The sequence below is a fragment of the Aotus nancymaae genome, unplaced genomic scaffold, assembly GCF_030222135.1.
Source record: "Aotus nancymaae isolate 86718 unplaced genomic scaffold, 86718_ANA_hifiasm-v0.15.2.pri h1tg000076l, whole genome shotgun sequence".
Lineage (NCBI taxonomy): Eukaryota > Metazoa > Chordata > Mammalia > Primates > Aotidae > Aotus > Aotus nancymaae.
Window position 1 is genome coordinate 21,365,393 of NW_026988491.1, and position 18,674 is coordinate 21,384,066.

At 47.2% G+C, this 18,674-nt stretch overlaps 1 protein-coding gene across 6 annotated transcripts in view; it reads left to right on the top strand.

Annotated features, from left to right (window-relative positions):
- TBC1D22A (TBC1 domain family member 22A) overlaps window positions 1-18,674 on the top strand; it is a 383,821-nt gene that overhangs the window by 106,652 nt on the left and 258,495 nt on the right. For all 6 annotated transcript variants that reach the window (XM_064368239.1, XM_064368240.1, XM_064368241.1 and 3 more), the window contains 2 exons: window positions 3,283-3,353; window positions 17,312-17,440. In XM_064368239.1, the coding sequence (XP_064224309.1) occupies window positions 3,283-3,353; window positions 17,312-17,440 (200 nt within the window). The remainder of the gene's footprint in view (window positions 1-3,282; window positions 3,354-17,311; window positions 17,441-18,674) is intronic.

Sequence of the window (18,674 nt, forward strand, 5' to 3'; positions counted from 1 at the left end):
TCTGTGTATTTTCCAGGTTTCGTAAGCTGTTCATCTTCCTTCTGTTCTGTGTGCTCTTTGTGCATTAGTGATGTTAACCTTTTTGGTATATGTGGCATGTAGTTTTTGGTATGTCATTTGCTGGTTACATATCGTATGTCCTTCACTGTACAGTCATTTCCAATCTGTTATGTAGTTAATTTGTTAATACTTTTACTTATAGATTTGCATCTCTCTTAGGAAGACCCTTTCCCAACCTGAATGGTTTCTTCTAGTGTTTTTACTCTTCCCTTGACACGCAGACACACACTCATCCACCCACTCGTTTAGATCTGTAAGCGTCTGGAATTTTGTATGGTAAGATACATGGTCTAATTTCCTTTTACCTTATTGTGTGGCCATCATCGTTGACTGCCCCTGATTTGAAATGCTATTTTTTTTCATAACTAAGTGCTCATATAAGTACACAGGCTTGATTTTGAACCATTCATTGTGTTTCATTGATTTCTTAGTCTCTGTCAGAACCCCACTGTCTTAATTCCTGTAGCTCCATTATATGTCTTTCTTATCTGTTAATGCGAGTTTCTTCACATTATTCCTTTTGGGAATGTTATTGGCTCTTCGTATGCCAGTTCAAATTCCAGGTGAACTTAGGGTCAACTTACCAAGTTTCAGAACACATAAGTATATCCCATTGGAATTTTGATTGGGTTTGCATTGAACTCGCAGGTTTTCAAAGTGACACTGGACAGCATTATAATGTTGAGTCTTAGATCCATGTATTATCCAGTCTATTGTTCGATTCTTCTTGTGTTTAGCTCCCAAATATCTCCTTGGTCATTGCCTTTCTTCCACTGCCATCATCACCCCTACACTGGGCTTGCTAAGTAGTTCATTAGGTGGTCTCCTTGTGACCACTCACGGCCCCTGCAGTCTCTTCTCCAGGATAGTCCAGGCTGTGCATTAGCTGTTCTCTGGGCTTAGACTGCCTTCCCTGCTGACCTCCCCCTTCACCCCGTTAATTTCGCCTCCTCCTTAGATCTTACCTCCATTGTCATTTCCTCAAGGAAACCGCCCTGACCTTCCTAACAAGGTAAACTTCCCATCTACGGTTTCAGGGCACGCTTTGCCTGTTCATCTGAGCACTCGGGTGAGCTCGCTGTAAGTTTACTTTTGCTCTTCCTTGCAATGGGAGGTGAACTCTTCTAAGCACGAGTGAGTTCTCTAAGCACAGATGGGCCCTCTAAGCACTGAAGGCTCTTTAAGTGCAGGTGAGCCTTAACACGCAGGAGGCTCTCTAAGCATAGGTGAGCCCTCTAAGCACAGGTGAGCCCTCTAAGCACAGGTGAGCCCCCTAAGCACAGATGCGTCCTCTAAGCACAGGTGAGCCCTCCAAGCACAGAGCGGATCTGGAAGCACAAGGGGTTCTCTAAGCACAGGGGACTCTAAGCCCAGACAAGTTGTCCAGCACAGGGGTCTGTGTAGGCACAGGGGCTGTGTTTGGTGTTGCTCACGTTGGTAATTCCCCCACTCCTAGCCTAGAGCCTGGCCCAGAGGAAGAGCTACTGAAATGCACGTTGGCATCAGTGAGCGTGGTGTTTCCTCCTGTTTATGTGAGTCGTCAGGTGAAGATGTGCAGTTTTCTTCCTGTGGTATTGTACTGTTCTTGTGAAGTTTATGCCCATGTTATTTTCTTTTTGCTGGGAGAGAAGTGCTATTGATTTTTGAATGTTCCTGTGGCGTCGTTGAAGGTTGCTTAGTTCCTGTGTGACCTTGGTTAGGTCATTTCACCTCTATGAGATGATTTCTTTCAGATACAATCGTTATCACAGCCCTAAGTAACACAAAGTGTTTTGAGGATCAAATAAGATAATAGTTATGAAAGCTCTCTTTTAACACCAAAGCGTAAGGAGAGTTAGAGCCTTCTCTCATTATGTGTAGTCAAGATTTTTGAATTTTTGTGAATTTCTTCCAGTAAGGAGATAGGTTCAGAGAACATTAACAAATGAGTTTCCTCTCAGCTTTTTCTCATAAACCATAATCAGAAAACCAGAGTTATGCCAAGGGAGAGGCACTGGGAACATGGTTGGTAAACATTACATTATTGGTGTTCAGATATGAGGTTCCTGCTTTTCATAATATCCTTAGGGTACTGGGGAAGATTTGATATTTTCTGAGATTGCTGTAAAATGCAAGTTATTGCTGCGACTATCGCCCAATTATTCTGATACTTACTTTACTTAGACTTTAGTAATTGGAAAAAGATTAGATGTCAGGGCTTTGTATTTTGTTGATTATATTAGCAGAGTCTTCTCTTTAATCATTTCTTTTATTCCTGTTATTAATCATTAGCTCCAGGCTGTTAGGAGAAGGACCTAATGGTAGATTCCTAACTTAAAGGAAAGAAATAATTACTTGAGTTTCAGTGGGATTGGACAAGTGTTGATTTACCTACAAATTGAAATGGATTCTCTAGCCATCCAGGGCATGGGAATGAGACACTCAAGGAGACGTGGAGGTCTATGGAATGCAGGCCCGCTCTCCTTACCCTGCTGCCCCATGCTGTCCTTCCCTGCCCTTGGAGGTGCTCGGCCTTGCTCCCGGACCCCGCTGCCTCTGGCCAGCCCCTCCCCTCTTGTGATTTTTTTCTACTTGTAGGCATTTATAAAGCCTCATTGACTTGTATTAGATTACCTTGAAGACTTTGTTTTCTGTGTAGAATATGGCCATATCCTTAATTAATGCTATATAAAGACAAGCTTATCTCCATGAAACAGTTTCTTTCAAAACCAATAGTGAGAAAAACTGTATCATATAGATATGCTTAAATAGCAAATGGAGAGTGAGATGGATGAAAGAAAGGAAAACCAATTCATATGGTCAGGTTGGGGGTAGAAAATCTCCTTTGGGAGAGAGAAGGGGGAAGGGAGAGAGAGAGAAGGGGGAAGGGAGGGAGAGAGAAGGGGGAAGGGAGGGAAGGAGGCCAGTGTCCTCTAGATTTCCCTGCTTGAAGGAGGAGGGGGTCATGGGGCCTCACCTGTCCCAGGGTAGCTCTGGGGACACTGGGGATGCCTTTTGCAAACATGTAAACAGGTAACCTGTAGCTTGGTTTGAATAGAATGGTAATTTACCTTCTCTCAGATATTGAAAACACTTGGTATCTGAAATGTTGATCATTTAGTTTAATTTGTTTATGGGGCTCATTGCCTCCTAATAAACCAGGTGCAATGTGTGAAAGCACTGGGGAAGTTTGAAAACCTTCTGTAAATCTTGTTTTTCCTTGTCCCTTTTTTTCATCAACAGAGGAATTACGGAAGTTGAGCTGGTCTGGAATCCCTAAGCCAGTGCGTCCGATGACGTGGAAGCTCCTCTCGGTAAGTGCCACCAAGCTGCCCATCAGCGCATCTCCCTGTGCGCAGGGACTGCAGGCATCTGGCCTGAGTAGGGCCTGCCAGCCACCACCCATGGGTTTGCCCTGGCTTTGTTGCACAGTGTTCAAGGTCTTTGCCATGGCTAAGCTGACATCTTCCATTCTTTGCTTAATTTTAAGCTTGGTTTGACGGAACTGGCAGAAAACAAGGAGAAGTAATAATTATGACAACTGTGTTTTTTCCTCAGAGTTTATTAGAAAATCTTTATGTGTTCCAGGCTGTGATAGGGAAAGCTTTCAACAGAGCAGAGATGGTTATTTCAACTTTAAGCAGTTGAAACAGGGAAATATGTTTTAAATTTGTTTAGAATATGTTGAAAACAAGGACATGTTTGATCAGTTTTTTTTTGAGATGGAGTCTTGCTCTGTCACCAGGCTGCAGTGCAGTGGTCCGATATCTGCTCACTGCAACCTCTGCCTCCCTGTTCAAGCAATTCTCCTGCCTCAGCCTCCTGAGTAGCTGGGACTACAGGCATGTGCCACCACACCCAGCTAATTTTTGTATTTTTAGTAGACATAGGGTTTCAGCATGTTGGCCAGGATGGTCTCAATCTCTTGACCTCGTGATCCATCCAGCTTGGCCTCCTAAAGTGCTGGGATGACAGGTGTCAGCCACTGCGCCCGGCCTTTTCTTTCTTTTTTAAAGTATTAATATTGCTGTTAGGAAAAGACAAAAATGGATGAGAGAAGTCGTTTGTGTTTCTGTGGTGGAGGGTGGCGTTGTGGCCGCCTCGGCCCTGGCACTAAGCTGCCTGTCTGGTGCCCTTTGGGAAAGGTCCGGGCAGGCAGGGGTGGCCATCAGCATGTCCTCTTGCACGTAGCTCAGGCTTACCATCAGAAGTGAGTTTGGTCCTGCCGACCATTTCAGAATGGTTTACAGGCAGTTTTCTTCTCTTTTCCTTTTTCATTATTTTTGGAGCTAAGTCAATAGGGAGCTCTGAGTATTTACTCTAAATTGGGTCTGACTTTTAGTATTTAAAAGACTCTTTCTGGCTAATGAGTCTTAATAAATTTGCAGCTTAGCACCTTGTAATCCTAAATGCAGATGCGGCTCTGAACAGCGAATATTTATTGATTAAATATTCTCTGGCAATTAAAATTAGGCTTGCTGCGATTGCTTATATTTTTGTTTTGTGCTTTTTAATTTTAACCTAGTTTTCCACTTTATACCCAGTTTTCTAAATGTCCCCGAAGAGAGGTTGGAAACTTTTCAGGTTGATTTGTAGGAAGTTTTGATGAAAATCCTAATTTCAGTTTTATGTTTATTAAGGATGTCCTGTGTCTAGGTGGAAAGTCTCATGTGAGTTATTTTATGCTGGTCTTTCTCTCTAGTTCTGTCTCTGCAGGTCATGGTTCCACTTTGCTGATGTGTATAGCACAGGGGTTGATGTGGAAATGAACATTCTGGTTTCAGTGGACAGAGGAGCAGAAGGGGAGGTGACAGACAGCCCTCCTCTGCTGGTTGTGGACAGGAGGGCAGGTGGGTGTAGGTGGAGTCTGAGCCAGGAATCCTGGAGATGGAAGTGAGAGTGTGAACCCAGGAAACCTGAGACAGGTCTCAGGTGATTTAGAAAGTTTATTTTGCCAAGGTTGAGGACGCACTGGTGACATGTGCCCAGGGTGGTCAGGGCACAGCTTGGTTTTATCCGTTTAGGGAGACATGAGACATCAATCAATATATGTCAGAAGCGGGGAGGGAGCTTCCTGGTCACAGATAGGTGATACACAAAGGTTACATTCTTTTGAGTTTCTCATTAGCCCTTCCAAAGGAGGCAAATCAGATGTGCATCTATCTCTAGTGAGCAGAGGACTGACTCTAAATAGAATGAGAGGCACGTTTGCTCTAAGCACTTTCCAGCTTGAGTTTTTTTTTAGTGATCTTGGGAACCAAGATATTTTTCTTTCACAAGAGAAAGCCCAGGCATTCTCAGGGCTTTCTCTTATGAGAGGAAAAACACATGTAGTCCTTTAACCATCATTGCCTGCAGGGGCCTTTGCTTGGGAGACAGAGACGAACTAGACACTAGCCTGCCATTACGAGGAGGTTGGGGCGCTGCAGACTTGCGGTGGGACGGCACTGGTGAAGGCCGGGACTACAAACTGTAGGATGGACAGGATGCAAGTGTGAAGCAAGGGGTGGAGGAGTACCACAGCATCTGGAGCAGTTCAGTGCTGAGGGTCAGCTTCTGCTGAGAGGAGACTTCACACCTAGGATATGCTAGGCCATGGCAGGTGGGGAAGGACGAGAGGGAGTAGAGGCTTGCAGTCACAAGGGACAGAGTTGAACGTGGTGGTTCTTGGCCCTCTCTGGGCTTGGATTGACAGATGAGTAGAAAATAAATGTTAGGTCAGGGAGCAAAGCTTGTCCTTCCAAATGTGGGGTGCTTAGAAGGGGTTCATGAGGATGCCAGCTAAGGCTTTCTTGGGGAAGGTGGCATCTTACGTGTCATCCCAAAAGGGATGTTAGTGTTCTCTCTGGTAGTGGGAAGTGGGGAGGCTATAAGAGCTGGGGCACGCAGTAGAGGTGGGACGAGCAGGAGCAAAGGCTGGGGTGGAGGGGTCCAAGTGGAGGCCAGGTGACAGCTGCCCTGCTGCCCTCCTTACCCGCCCCGTTGCTTGGGTTTTATCCTGAAGGATTTGAGTGGGTAGTGATGAGCCTGTGTTTCTGGAAAAGTAAAACCTTAAAGGAGCCCTTGGTTGGTTCATTCATTCATGTGAACGTGTCACTGTGTTGGGCGCAGGGAAGAAGACCAAGTCATCCCCCTGGGGCCTGCAGAACAGACAGTAGAGGGCCTGCCTTTTTCTGTCCCCCCACCACCCCTGCAGGACAGACCTAGGGTCCAACTACATGGAAACGGAGCCTGTTCTCTTGGGATCTTATTGCTGTGCCCCCAGTGCACTGCTGCCCTGTGTCTGTCCCTTACTGTATGCTTGCCCTGTGTCAGACCATGCACTCAGATTGTGGTGGACAGGCTTGTGGCAGGTAACTCAGGGACCAGGTGGTTCTTACCCAGTGTCTGACTCAGAGGAGCAGTGCTGGTTGAGGGGAGGCTGCTCCCAGCAGGCTCTTGGGAGGGGACTAGGGCTGGGACAGGAAGAACTGGGGAGGGACAGGGAAGGGAGTTGAGGGGCCAAAGGCTACAGGGCTGGGGTGAGAGGACCCTGGCAGCTAAAGTAGGGAGCAAGCATTGGTTCTTTTTCTGGAACAAGTGCTCACTATGCCTTTGCTGTGCTACACGCCCTGTGCTGGTGAGCGTTGATGCCATCTAGCTCCCCAGGCACAGTCCCGCTGCACCGTGGCCCTGGGCCTTCTGTAAGAGTAGAGATTTGGGGAGCACAGCACACGATGCCAGTCTCCCATCCCTGAGCACGTGCTGCTCACACATCTGCCCTCAGCCAGGCCCTCTGCAGGTACTGGGGTTATGTTGGAAATGGGTTTATAATGTTGGGAAGAATCCACACGGAGACAATGGATCACTCAGCAAGGCTAGTTTACTTCCTGCAGGAAGGGTGCAACTCGCCGGCAGCCTTGCCACGAGAGCACACCTGCACAAGGGAGACAGGGACATTTAGAACTTTCATAACCTGACGCAATCACCCTACTGCTGTGTCCAGTTGCCATTGGCCAGAATGGGACCTCACATTCTATGCTTGACCTGATTAGCTAAAAACCTGGAAATTTCCTGAATAGATAAGGGGAAAGAAGATGAGGGAGAAGAGGAAGCTAGTCAGGAGAAGGTCAGGAGGGTTTCCAAATTAGGAATGGCACACACCAGGGTTTGGAGCTTGCCCAGTCCTGTTCAGACATGCTGGAGCGAGTCCAGATAGCTGATTTACAGAATATATATACATGGCTATATGTTTATGTTAATAGCGGATAATGGCCATAGAGCAAGAGATCGTACCTCCTTATAATGTAGTCTAAGATATAAACAGAGAACTTTCCCATCTCTCACAGGTTACAAGAACATTTGAGAGAATGGTGGGGGGTGGGAACTCAGCAGGGAAGGGGTCTCTCCAATTAAGGATGCCTCTTTATCATTCGCTGAATCCCAGGGCTCTCCTGGGGAGCTTTTCCAGATCCTTGTGTCTGGGCCCGTGAATCAGATTGGAATCTCCCAGGGTGTTGACTGACTCCAGCAAGCTGTGAACCATGTAGTCTACAAAGTGCCTACCCTGTGGTTAGGTGGGGGATGGGGGGCAAGGGTGCGGCAGGTTCAGGCCTGCCCTCTTCGCCTGGGGGTTTCCATTCTGGTTGCATGTTAGTATCACCTGGGGAGCTCAGGAAATACTGTTACCTGGGTTCTTGGGGGTTCTCACGTGTGCTCAGGGTTGGAGATGGCTGCTCTAGGACGCTCAGGCTCCAGTGGGACAGGGTGGGGCATACCTGAGCCACCTGGGAAGCAGGTCATTGAAAGTCGTGCACTATGCTTGTGCGGGCAGTGAGGCCCCACTGCAGGCAGCATACACCTGGGCTGAGATACCTGGGCAGGAGAGCTGGCTTGGGGCATTGGAGGGGCGGTGTTGGAGGGGCGAGAGGCTCAGTGAGACTCTCTGAGAGCCAGGAGCATCTTGTCTGGGAGGCCTCAGGTGAGTAGGGTAAGACCGAAGGGGTTTATCCCAGTCCATGAGTCCTTCCAAGACCCAGAGGTTAACAGTTACACCCAGAATGGAAAATTTATCATTTGTCCAGCTTCAAAAGGCAGATAACCAAAGCTGTACTTGAATGGGAATCTATTTCAGGGTCTGGCAAACTAATGACTCTCTTTCATTATATTTATGATTTGTCATTAACATGATTCTAGTAGCATTATTTTTAATTGATGAGTAGGCAATGCCACTTCAATGAAGAAAGATGAGAAACATGACTTGTCATTTATGAAAAACTAATATCTAGTCTAGGACATGTCATTAAGCCACAAGTAATACTGCTTAATATTTACATTTTATGCAAGCAGGGCAGTAACTTTTTAAAAGTTAGTGCTATAGAGAATCATATTTTTGGCTCTTTTGAAAATAAGTATTTCAGAAACATGGAACAAAAACTAATTAAACATTTAACATTTGCATTAGTGAGTATAATGGTTAAAAATGACAACTGAGACTCCAGTATTAGCTTTCCTTTCTGTAGTATATTGAGGTAGGTTTGCATATAAACACAGTAGGAGGGAGCAATTTTATTTTTGTGTCACCAGGACAATTTAGATCTAAGTATATGCATGCATTGTTTTACATTTATGATTAGTGTTTTTATAGCATGCTAATACAGCAATTAAGTTTTCTGTAGTTCTGTCATTTAAAATTCATTGCATGCTTGCATCTATTTCATTTGCATAATTTCTAGTCTTGCTTAATTATCAAAAGGCCTCCACTTGCATATGTGTGTTTTCCTTTAGGGATGGGAGTGTCAGGAGCACATGTGAGGTTTTTATTGCCTGTGTTACGATGATGACATACTTGCCTTCTAGAATTTGTGTTTCAAGTTAAGTTTAAAATTTGGGGAATGGGAAGTGTTTCTGAAAGCTCTCTTTCAAGTTCAATATGGAGTTTTTGTAGCCACTGAATGCAGTTGATGTTGGGCTGTCTACACCACACCCTAACTGATTACTCTTGGTGGCCCATGCTGCCCTGTGTTGAAGGCCAGGCCCCTTCCCTGGCACACAGGCCTCTGTCCTGGGTGCTGCCCACAGTTTCACACCCATCAGTGGCCAGGCTCTGTTTCAGACCTTGCCCTGGGCCAACCCAGACACATTTCCCTGCGTCTTCCGTGCTCTGTCTCTTTCTCTCCACCCCTGTCTTCTCCACCGTCAAAACCAAACCTCAGAAGTGTACGCTCATTCTGATTTGTCTCAAGTTAGCACAGGTGTCTTTCTCCCTGCGTCTCAGGGCTGTGGCCACCTTTGGGTCTGATAGCATTGCTGCACATCATGATCACTCATGCACTTAGCAAGGAAAGACTGTGTATCCATTATGTGTAAATCTCTGGTGCTGCAAAAGAAGTAGCACTCAAATACAAATTTTCTCAGCAAGGCAATTTACTTTTGTAGAAGGGTGCATCTCACAGTTGGATCAATGGCGAGCCCACGCCTGGATGAGGGAGGGGAGGAGGTTCTTATTCCTGATGCAGGTAGCCCCCACTGCTGTGTCATCATTCCCCTATTGGCTAGGGTTGGACCATACACACTAAGCTAATTCTGATTGCCTATTTTATTTTATTTCTTATTTTTTTTTTTTGAGACAGAGTTTCGCTCTTGTTACCCAGGCTGGAGTGCAATGGCGCGATCTCGGCTCACCGCAACCTCCGACTCCTGGGTTCAGGCAATTCTCCTGCCTCAACCACCTGAGTAGCTGGGATTACAGGCACGCGCCACCATGCCCAGCTAATTTTTTGTATTTTTTTAGTAGAGACGGGGTTTCACCATGTTGACCAGGATGGTCTCGATCTCCTGACCTCGTGATCCACCCGCCTCGGCCTCCCAAAGTGCTGAGATTACAGGCGTGAGCCACCGCGCCTGGCCTCTGATTGCCTATTTTAAAGAGAGCAGGGGTACGAGCCAGAGTGGCGGGGTGGGTAGTTTGGTGGGAAGGATGGGTATGGAACAGTTCAGAGCAGGTGCCCAGGGGAACAGATGTGAAGTACTGATTAGAACTGGCAGGAAACTTGTTTACCAAAACTAGAGGCAAGGGGGCACAGAGAACCAGGAAGTTAAACTTTAAAATGGAGAATTAATAAGGGAGCTGAACATACTGATGTGCTGATTCTCTGAAGAGAAACTTGGCATTCACTACATCTAATGTGTGGCAAATGGTGTTCCAAGCCCTTGGATGAACATCTGCCCTCGCGGAGCTCCCATTTGTTGGGGGAAGACAGTCCGCTGAGAAGGAAATTTGATGGACTGTGGAAGGCGATGAGTGTTGTAGGAAAAGGCCTGGGGTCAGCTTGGTGGGATTGGGAGGGCCGTTTAAGTAGGTGGGTGGCTGGTCAGGGTGGGCTGCATTGAGGAGGCGACTTTGAGTGAGGAGTTAAAGGAATGAGGGAGGTCGCTGTGCGGGTGCCGGGGGTGCATTCCTGTCTGGTTGATTCTTTGAAGAGGGCTCATCTGTTCCCTCGCCGTGTTTCCCATCGGGGAGCAGTGCCCACCAGACACGGGTGATGAAGAGGTAGCATAGTCAGTAATAGGAAGCAGTGTCATGGGCTCCTGCCGCAGCCGGGGGGGTGGACACCAACAGGAAGCAGTGTCACGGGCTCCTGCCGCAGCTGGCGAGGTGGACACTGACAGGAAGCAGTGTCACGGGCTCCTGCCGCAGCCGGCGGGGTGGACACCAACAGGAAGCAGTGTCACGGGCTCCTGCCGCAGCTGGCGGGGTGGACACCAACAGGAAGCAGTGTCACGGGCTCCTGCCGCAGCCGGCGGGGTGGACACCAACAGGAAGCAGTGTCACGGGCTCCTGCCGCAGCTGGCGGGGTGGACACTGACAGGAAGCAGTGTCACGGGCTCCTGCTGCAGCCGGAGGGGTGGACACCGACAGGAAGCAGTGTCACGGGCTTCTGCTGCAGCCGGGGGGGTGGACACCGACAGGAAGCAGTGTCACGGGCTCCTGCTGCAGCTGGCGGGGTGGACACTGACAGGAAGCAGTGTCACGGGTTCCTGCCGCAGCTGGCGGGGTGGACACTGACAGGAAGCAGTGTCACGGGCTCCTGCTGCAGCCGGGGGAGTGGACACCGACAGGAAGCAGTGTCACGGGTTCCTCCCGCAGCCGGGGGGGTGGACACCGAGAGACAGTGCTCTTGTGGAAGCAGCTGCTGGCCTGGCACAGACTGAGAGCAGCAGACGGCGGCTGTCCCCAAAAGGGCAGTCGGTCAACACCCTGGGCTTGGTGGCCCCTGTGGTTGGTTGCAGCTCAGCTCTGCCATTGTGGCCCAGAGTAGCCACAGGGAATCCGTGTAAATGAAGGCGTACAGCTGTGTTCCCATAACACTTTATTTACAAATATGGGTGGGCAGGACTGGCTGGTGGTCAGTTTGCTGACCTGATCTAGATGAAATGGGTCACAGCAGAGGAATAGTAAATTCAGAGAGAGGCACTGAGGCAGGAGGGGGCATGACGTTTAAGGAACATTTAAGCAGCGTAGTAAAAGCAGGAGGAGCCATGGTATGTGATGAGTGTCGACCTCTTGGTTAGAGGCAGGAAGGGCCAGGCCCACAGGAGCGGTCGGCCTAGGCAGGGCCTAGGCTTTTATGCTGAGCATGATTAGAAGCAATTGGAAGTTTTTTCGGGGTAGTGGTATTAAAATGATGTGATTTTCACAGGGTCTCTCACCAGAGTGTGGAGAAAGAACCGTGGGGTCTGTGTCCACCCACTGATGGACAGTCCCCTGTGAGCCTGGGCAGTCTTCAGTGTCTCTGTATGGCTGGGGCTGGGTGAATGACTGTTGTTGTGTGTGTATCTGTGGGTGGCTCTCAGCGTGCAGATTTGTCCCCAGGTCTTCGGTGACTTGGGATCAGATGACTCTCCTGAGCAGTGTGGGACCTCATGTCAGGAACTGGGGGTTGGCTTAGTTTGCCATCATGTCTGTGTGACTCTGGGCATGTTAACCACATTTCCTGAGCCTGTCTCCTCGTCTGTAGATAGGGACAATGACAGCCTTCTGTGATTAGTGGAGTTACAGCAGCACTGTGTGTAGTGCAAAGCCTGGTGGGGAGCCAGCCCTTCCTTAGTTAACCTACGAGTATGGTAATTTGGGGTCAAAAAACAGAAGTAATCTTATGTAATTGTTATTGACAAGAGACAATACAGGCTTGAAATAACAATAAGGTGAACACGGGTCTGGATGAAGCGGGTGGTTCTGGGATGACTTGTCTGTGAAGCTGGCTTTCACTTGAAGAACCCTGTTTCACTCAGGTCTGGCCGCCGCTAGTAATTTTATGCCTTCCCATAACTGGGAGCAGAGCTGGGTACCCAACAGAAGGAGTTCTGCCTCTGGCAATCCACCAGCACATCCCAGCGAAAGAGGCCTGGGTATGGAGGTGCTCAGGTGGGTGGGCCGTGAAATAGCTGCACGGAAGGCACGCAGAAGCACGCCTGGCCGTGCCGTGCACACTCGGGGCTGGTGATTCTTTTTGTCACTGTTAGAATGATGCGAAGCAGTATGCTCTTTGGAATACTACTATTTTCTCATTTTATGGGAAAATAGAGACTAGGTGGGAATGATGGCCATACCCTTCTCTATCACGAGGACTCCCAGTGTCTCACTCCCGAGTGCATCTTGTCCTTGAAACTGCTCCGTATTCCTCTCCAGAATACCGTAATTGACTGAGCGATTGTTCTCTGCTGAGAGTGTTCTCCCCTGAGACACCTTCTCCTGTTGGGTTGGGGAGGCATTTGACACATGTGTAAACAGGTGGTTGAGTTGTGACTGGCTGCCCTTTCTGCCAGGGCTACTTGGAAATCACACATCATAAACCTTGAAGGTATCCAGTATTCCTTTGAGCTAAAAGTTCACTGTAGGAATTTTACCTCAGTAAATAATTGACATTGTTAGCTGATGTGTGTTTTAGAATACTGGACAATTAGAAATAATTAAAATACTTACAGATTGGGGAAAGGTGACAGAAATAGGTATGATGGAAGCCAATATTACCTTCAAGATTGATGTTTTAGAGCAGGGAGTGTTTTCTGCAAAGGTCTGGATGGTAAATATTTGAGCCTGTCGGCCATGTGGTCTCTCGTAGCCACCCCACTCTGCTGCTTCAGGGCTGAAGCAGCCACGCACAGTACATAAACAGATGGACTGTGCCGGGTCCAGCAAAATTTTCTTTATGCAAATAGATGGTGGGCTGTAGTTTGCTGATTCCTATAGTAGAACTGTACTTAATGACTTGGGAACATGGGCAGGATTTTAAAGGGGAAGGACTAATCGTAAAAGATTCATAAACTGGGCTACCTTAAAGTTAGGGACTTCTCTTCATCAAAGATGTCATTAATAGGGTGAAAAGGCAGCTCACAAAAGGAGGCTGTTCATAGCAGGGCTGACACGTGGACTCTCTAGTTATGAATGCCTTTGAGAAAGGAGGAGGCAGATGGCCTCACATGAAGGGACTAATACATCTGTACTCGCCTTTCAGAGATGCAGACACGAGCAGCCTCCGTTTGTCTTCTGGGAGACTCAGATGAAAACAAACGTAGTTTAGTAGCTAGCATGGCAGAGCCATCAGAAAGGCTGAGGTGAAAGGATCCACAGTATCAAGTGCTGGCAAGGACCTAGAACACTGGGGATTTGCAGACACTTCTGATGGGAGCAGAATCGCTTTGAAAATCCTTTAGCAAAATCGTTTAGAGGTATGCAGACCTAGCAGGTCCACTTCCAGGGATATCCTTAACAGAAATGCATGTTATATAACATAAAAAGGGAGCTTCAAGAATCTTTAAAGCAAAAGCTGGAAACAGCACAAAGGTTTTTGTTAATAGAATGGATTTCATACCTTGCAGTATTATGCAACAGTGGAGAGAGGAACTGCTGTTATGTGTTACGACATGAACTAGTTTCAAGGGTAACACTGAATGAAAGCAACCAGACAGAAATTGCCACTTAGGAGAGGACGAGGTAAGGGGCGGGGACTGACAGGCCTGATAAGACGGTGATGGCCTGGCTGTTACCTGGATGGTATTTACAGACGTGCTCAGTTTGTGATAATTCACACACGACTTTGGGGTACACCTTTATGTGAGTATACTATACTTGAGTAAGCATTTACTAAAAAGAAGTTTCAATGGTGTGACCCTAATGTGTTAAAATGAATGTGCCTGAGTGTAATTTATAATATAGAATAGGTGTCAGTAGAAACTGAAGGAGGATGGAAGGAATGTCATTGCTCACACAGCTGAAAAGATGGAGCTGGAGTCTGGCTTCATGCTGGAGGCCTGGCGGCTCTCTGAGTCCCGTTGTCCTTCAGGTCAGCTTCTTAGTGGACCTGCAGCTTGTAATTCTCCCTTCCTACTGGAGGGTGGCTGCCCCAGCTCCACCCTGTGCACACTTGCTTTGATTCACAGCAGCAACAAGGAAAAGCCCTGGCTTGGCTCTTATTCCTGTGAGGGGCCACCTCCCCATCCCGAACTGTCAGTCATGGTGGCTGGAGGAGGGCTTAGCTGTGCCGCTTAGCCCGGTCAAGACCTGTCCTGAAGGAAGAGGCTTTCCATTTGGACCCACAAGGGTTGGGCATAGGGAGACGTGGCCCCCAGAGCATCTTCAGGACTCTCTTCCAGCAAGGATGAGTAGATGTTTGGTGGGTAACACAGTGATGTCTACTACAGACGTGGAAGCACTTTAAGAGGTAAAAAGTGCCATCTGGGATAAATTTGTTTGTTCATTCAGTCTCTTGTTCATATATAATTCACCCAGTGAGAGCTTGTGTGCCTGCCAGCTGTTTGGAACCATGAGGGGCTGGTCCTGAGGGAACTTCTAGCTAGATGCTGCTGGAGCGCTGAGTGACCAGCCCCACCTCATGGGAGAAGTGACTACTGACCATGCGCCCGGTCAGACCTCATGGGAGAGGTGACCACTGAAGAGACACTTGAGAGATGAGAAAGACATGGCCAGGCAGAGCATTAAGATTTCCAGGGAAAAACAAGGAGAATTTTTTTTTTTTTTTTTTTTTGAGACAGAGTCTTGCTCTCTTGCCCGGGCTGAAGTGCAGTGTTGCGATCTCGGCTCACTGCAACCTCTGCCTCCCGAGTTCAAGTGATTCTCCTGCCTCAGCCTCCCGAGTAGCTGGGGTTATAGGCAGGTGCTACCACACCTGGCTACATTTCGTATTTTTGGTAGAGATGGGGCTTCACCATGTTGGCCAGGCTGATCTCGAACTCCTGACGTTGTGATCCGCCCGTCTTGATCTCCCAAAGTGCTGGGATTACTGGTGTGAGCCACTATGCCTGGCCAAAAATCTTTTTTATATAAGATACAAGAACACTGATTATACAAGAAAAGCTATCAATTTGACTTCATGAAACTTGAAGACTTCATCTGTTTGAGACAAAAAAGCAAGCCTTAGATTGTGGTGAGGAATGACAGTACATATTCAGGAAAGAGATTCGTATCTAGAGTGCACAGAGCTCATCCAACTCAGTAACAAGATGACACACAACCTGGGTAAACACTGGGCCAAAGATCTGAACAGATACTTCACCAAAGAAGGATGTTCAGTGTCATTAATCATTATGGAAAGGAAATTAAAGCCACACCCAACCGCCTGGCTGATAGATTCACAGTAGTAAGTGTTGGAAAGGGTGTGGGGCATCTGGAGTTCTTATACATTGCTGCTTTGGAAAAAGATCTGGCAGTTTCTTAGAAAACTAAACATACACCAGTATTATGACCCAGTAACTCTACTCCTGGGTATTTAACCATGAAAAGCCAAAGCATATGCCAACAAAAATCTTCTGCAAGAATATAACAAACCCCAAACCGGAAACAGCGCAAATGTTCATTGACAGGTGAACCTTTAGCAAACTGGTGGATCCATACAATGGACACAGCTAGGTAAAGGAAATCGCAGCTGATTCATGTAACTTGGAGGCATCTCAGAAGACACTCTGCTGCCAAGTGAAGGAAAAGCTTGTGTACAGTGCAGGTCCTGAGTGACTCCATTTCTAGAGAGTTCTAAGTCAGGCTCAGCCATGCACAGTGACGAGGTGAGTGACTCCATTTCTAGAGAGTTCTAAGTCAGGCTCAGCCATGCACAGTGACGAGGTGAGTGCCTCCTTGGCCAGGGTTGGGACAGGCTGCGAGAGGGTACCGGGAAGTCTATGGGGGCGGGAGGATGGAAGGGTGTCTGTATCTTCCTTGGAGTAGGAGTTACATAGCTGGGTACCCTTGTCAAAAGCCACCAAACTCATTGGCTAAAATGGGCACACTTATTTTATAAATTAGAGTTGGCCATTTATATCTGGGGGTTTTGCATCTGCAGATTCAACCAACCATGCATGGAAAATATTTGGAAAAAGACCCAATGAAAAGTAATAATGCAACAAAAGATAATATAAATAACAACACAGTCTAACAACTGTTTACATAGTATTTACCTTGTGTCAGGTGTCATACATTATTTAAAGTACTCAGGCAGATGTGCATAGGTTACATGCAAATACTACGGCATTTTATACAAGGGTCTTGAGCAGCTAAGAATGTTGGTATCCCCCGAGGACACTTAGGGGCAACTATATATTGTCAATAACTTCAAGTTAAAAAGTAGAAACAAGGCAACAGAAAACATGAAACCCCGGGCCGTCGGGACCAGGAATCAGGCTCTTCATGACCTCCTTGTGCTGGCTGGCCCTTTCTGAGGTCACGTCCCCTTTACGTACTGGGACCACAGCTCCCACAGGCCCATGAGTGTTTGAAGACAGCAGCACGTTTACATAAGTGACAGGACAAACACATGTATGTGTGTATATGCGTGCATGTATACATGTATATGTGTATATGTGTGCGTGTCGTTGCTGTTAGAAGACTGTTGAGACTTTGGAATCCTTCCTGGTGTATGAGGCCAATAGAGAAGGGCTTGTCTCATCACGCAGCCCTGCTGTAGAAGAGCCCTGGGCTCACCTGCTGCAGAGCCTGAGTGACTCCTGTCTGGCTGAGTGAAGAGGGCCTGCACCGGGAGGCTGCGGACGCAGGCCCTGGCCTCTTCCTCAGTGCTGTCAGGAGTGCTGCCTGCGTGGTGTTCAGCTGGCTGACCTTCTCTGTGTGTGTTTCTTTTTTCCCACAATTTGTGCTCCCCTTTGTATCAGATTTCAGAACGCCAAGCTCAGGTAGGATGCAAGCCTTTTTATTTCACACTTCTCATAGGGACTCCATGAATTAACTATGACCTTGTATATTTTTTGTTTTTTATTTCTCACCCAGGGTTACCTTCCTGCCAATGTAGACCGGAGACCAGCCACTCTCCAGAGAAAACAAAAAGAGTATTTTGCATTTATTGAACACTATTACCATTCGAGGAACGATGAAGTTCACCAGGACACGTACAGGCAGGTGGGAACCCTTTCTCTCTTTTGTGTTACCTGAAATACTTTGCTTCCGTGTGATTTATAGGAGGAAATGTTTTTATCAAAACCATGTGGAGTTGGTCAGTTAAAGATGCAGGTCCCTGATTAGCTCACAGATTTTTCTTTTCTAATAAATTGTAAAACAAATAATGGAAAATTTCTTCTAATAGTACTATCTTGCTTGTCCAGTTCTCTTTACAAAAGTAAAAAAGAGTATTTTAAATTGAGGTTGTAAAATAAATGCCTTGGATTCCTGCGACCTGCCTTAGGGTGATGGTGGGAGTTTGTGTCATCGTGAGATGCTGTCTGGTAATAAAAGGCCATTCCCGAAGGCCCAGGCCCAGGCATTGAGCTGGACGGCATCAGGACAGAGAGGTTGCGTGGGGGCCACTGGGCAGGGTTCTTTGGTCCAGCTAGGGACATGATACCGACCCAGGAAAGGTATGTTAATCAGCTTGGGTTTGTGGGGGACACACTTCAGACCATAGCAGAAGGTGCAGCCAAGTTACCATTTTGCTATTTAGTTTAATATAAAATGTGTCTAATTATGGTTTCTTAAATAGTCAGTTGACAGATGATGTACATAATGGGAAAATACTTAAAATTGATTTATGATTCACAGTACATCCAGAATTTGCTGTTAGAATAGCTCTTTGAGGACTGCATAATTCTCACTCTCTTTGTAATATGTGAAAGGTCAGAATGGTAGTTCTTAATTGGTATTATTGTCTCAGATATCTGAAATCAGCTTCTGGGTTTACCGAGGCATGCCAGGAATATCTCCCTCTGCAAACCCTACTTCTAGGTGAAGGAGCTATGCCACAATTTCCCCCTCTCAGACGTAGGATATCCACATGTCTTTGTTCGTTTTATCCGTTAAAAAAAAAAGTCCGAAGATACGCCTTACCTCTGTTACGTAATCAAAGGTTCTTTAAGTTAAATGCATTCCTGGACAGCATCTTCCAAGATGGATGGGACACAGGGCTGCAGGAGGAAAAGTGACTTGCTTAGGAGTGAGACTGGGGCATGGCTGCCTCCGTTTCCTTCCCGGCCGGAGCTCCCACTGGCCTGTGGTGCCTTCTGTCTGGTACCGGGGCTCCCGGGCCGCACTGGGCCACCACCCAGTTACTCTGGGAAACTCACTTGATACACAGATTGCTTTGGATTTGCTTAAGGAAGTATTAGCCTAACTGGTCTCTTTTGCCACTGCACCGGTTTTA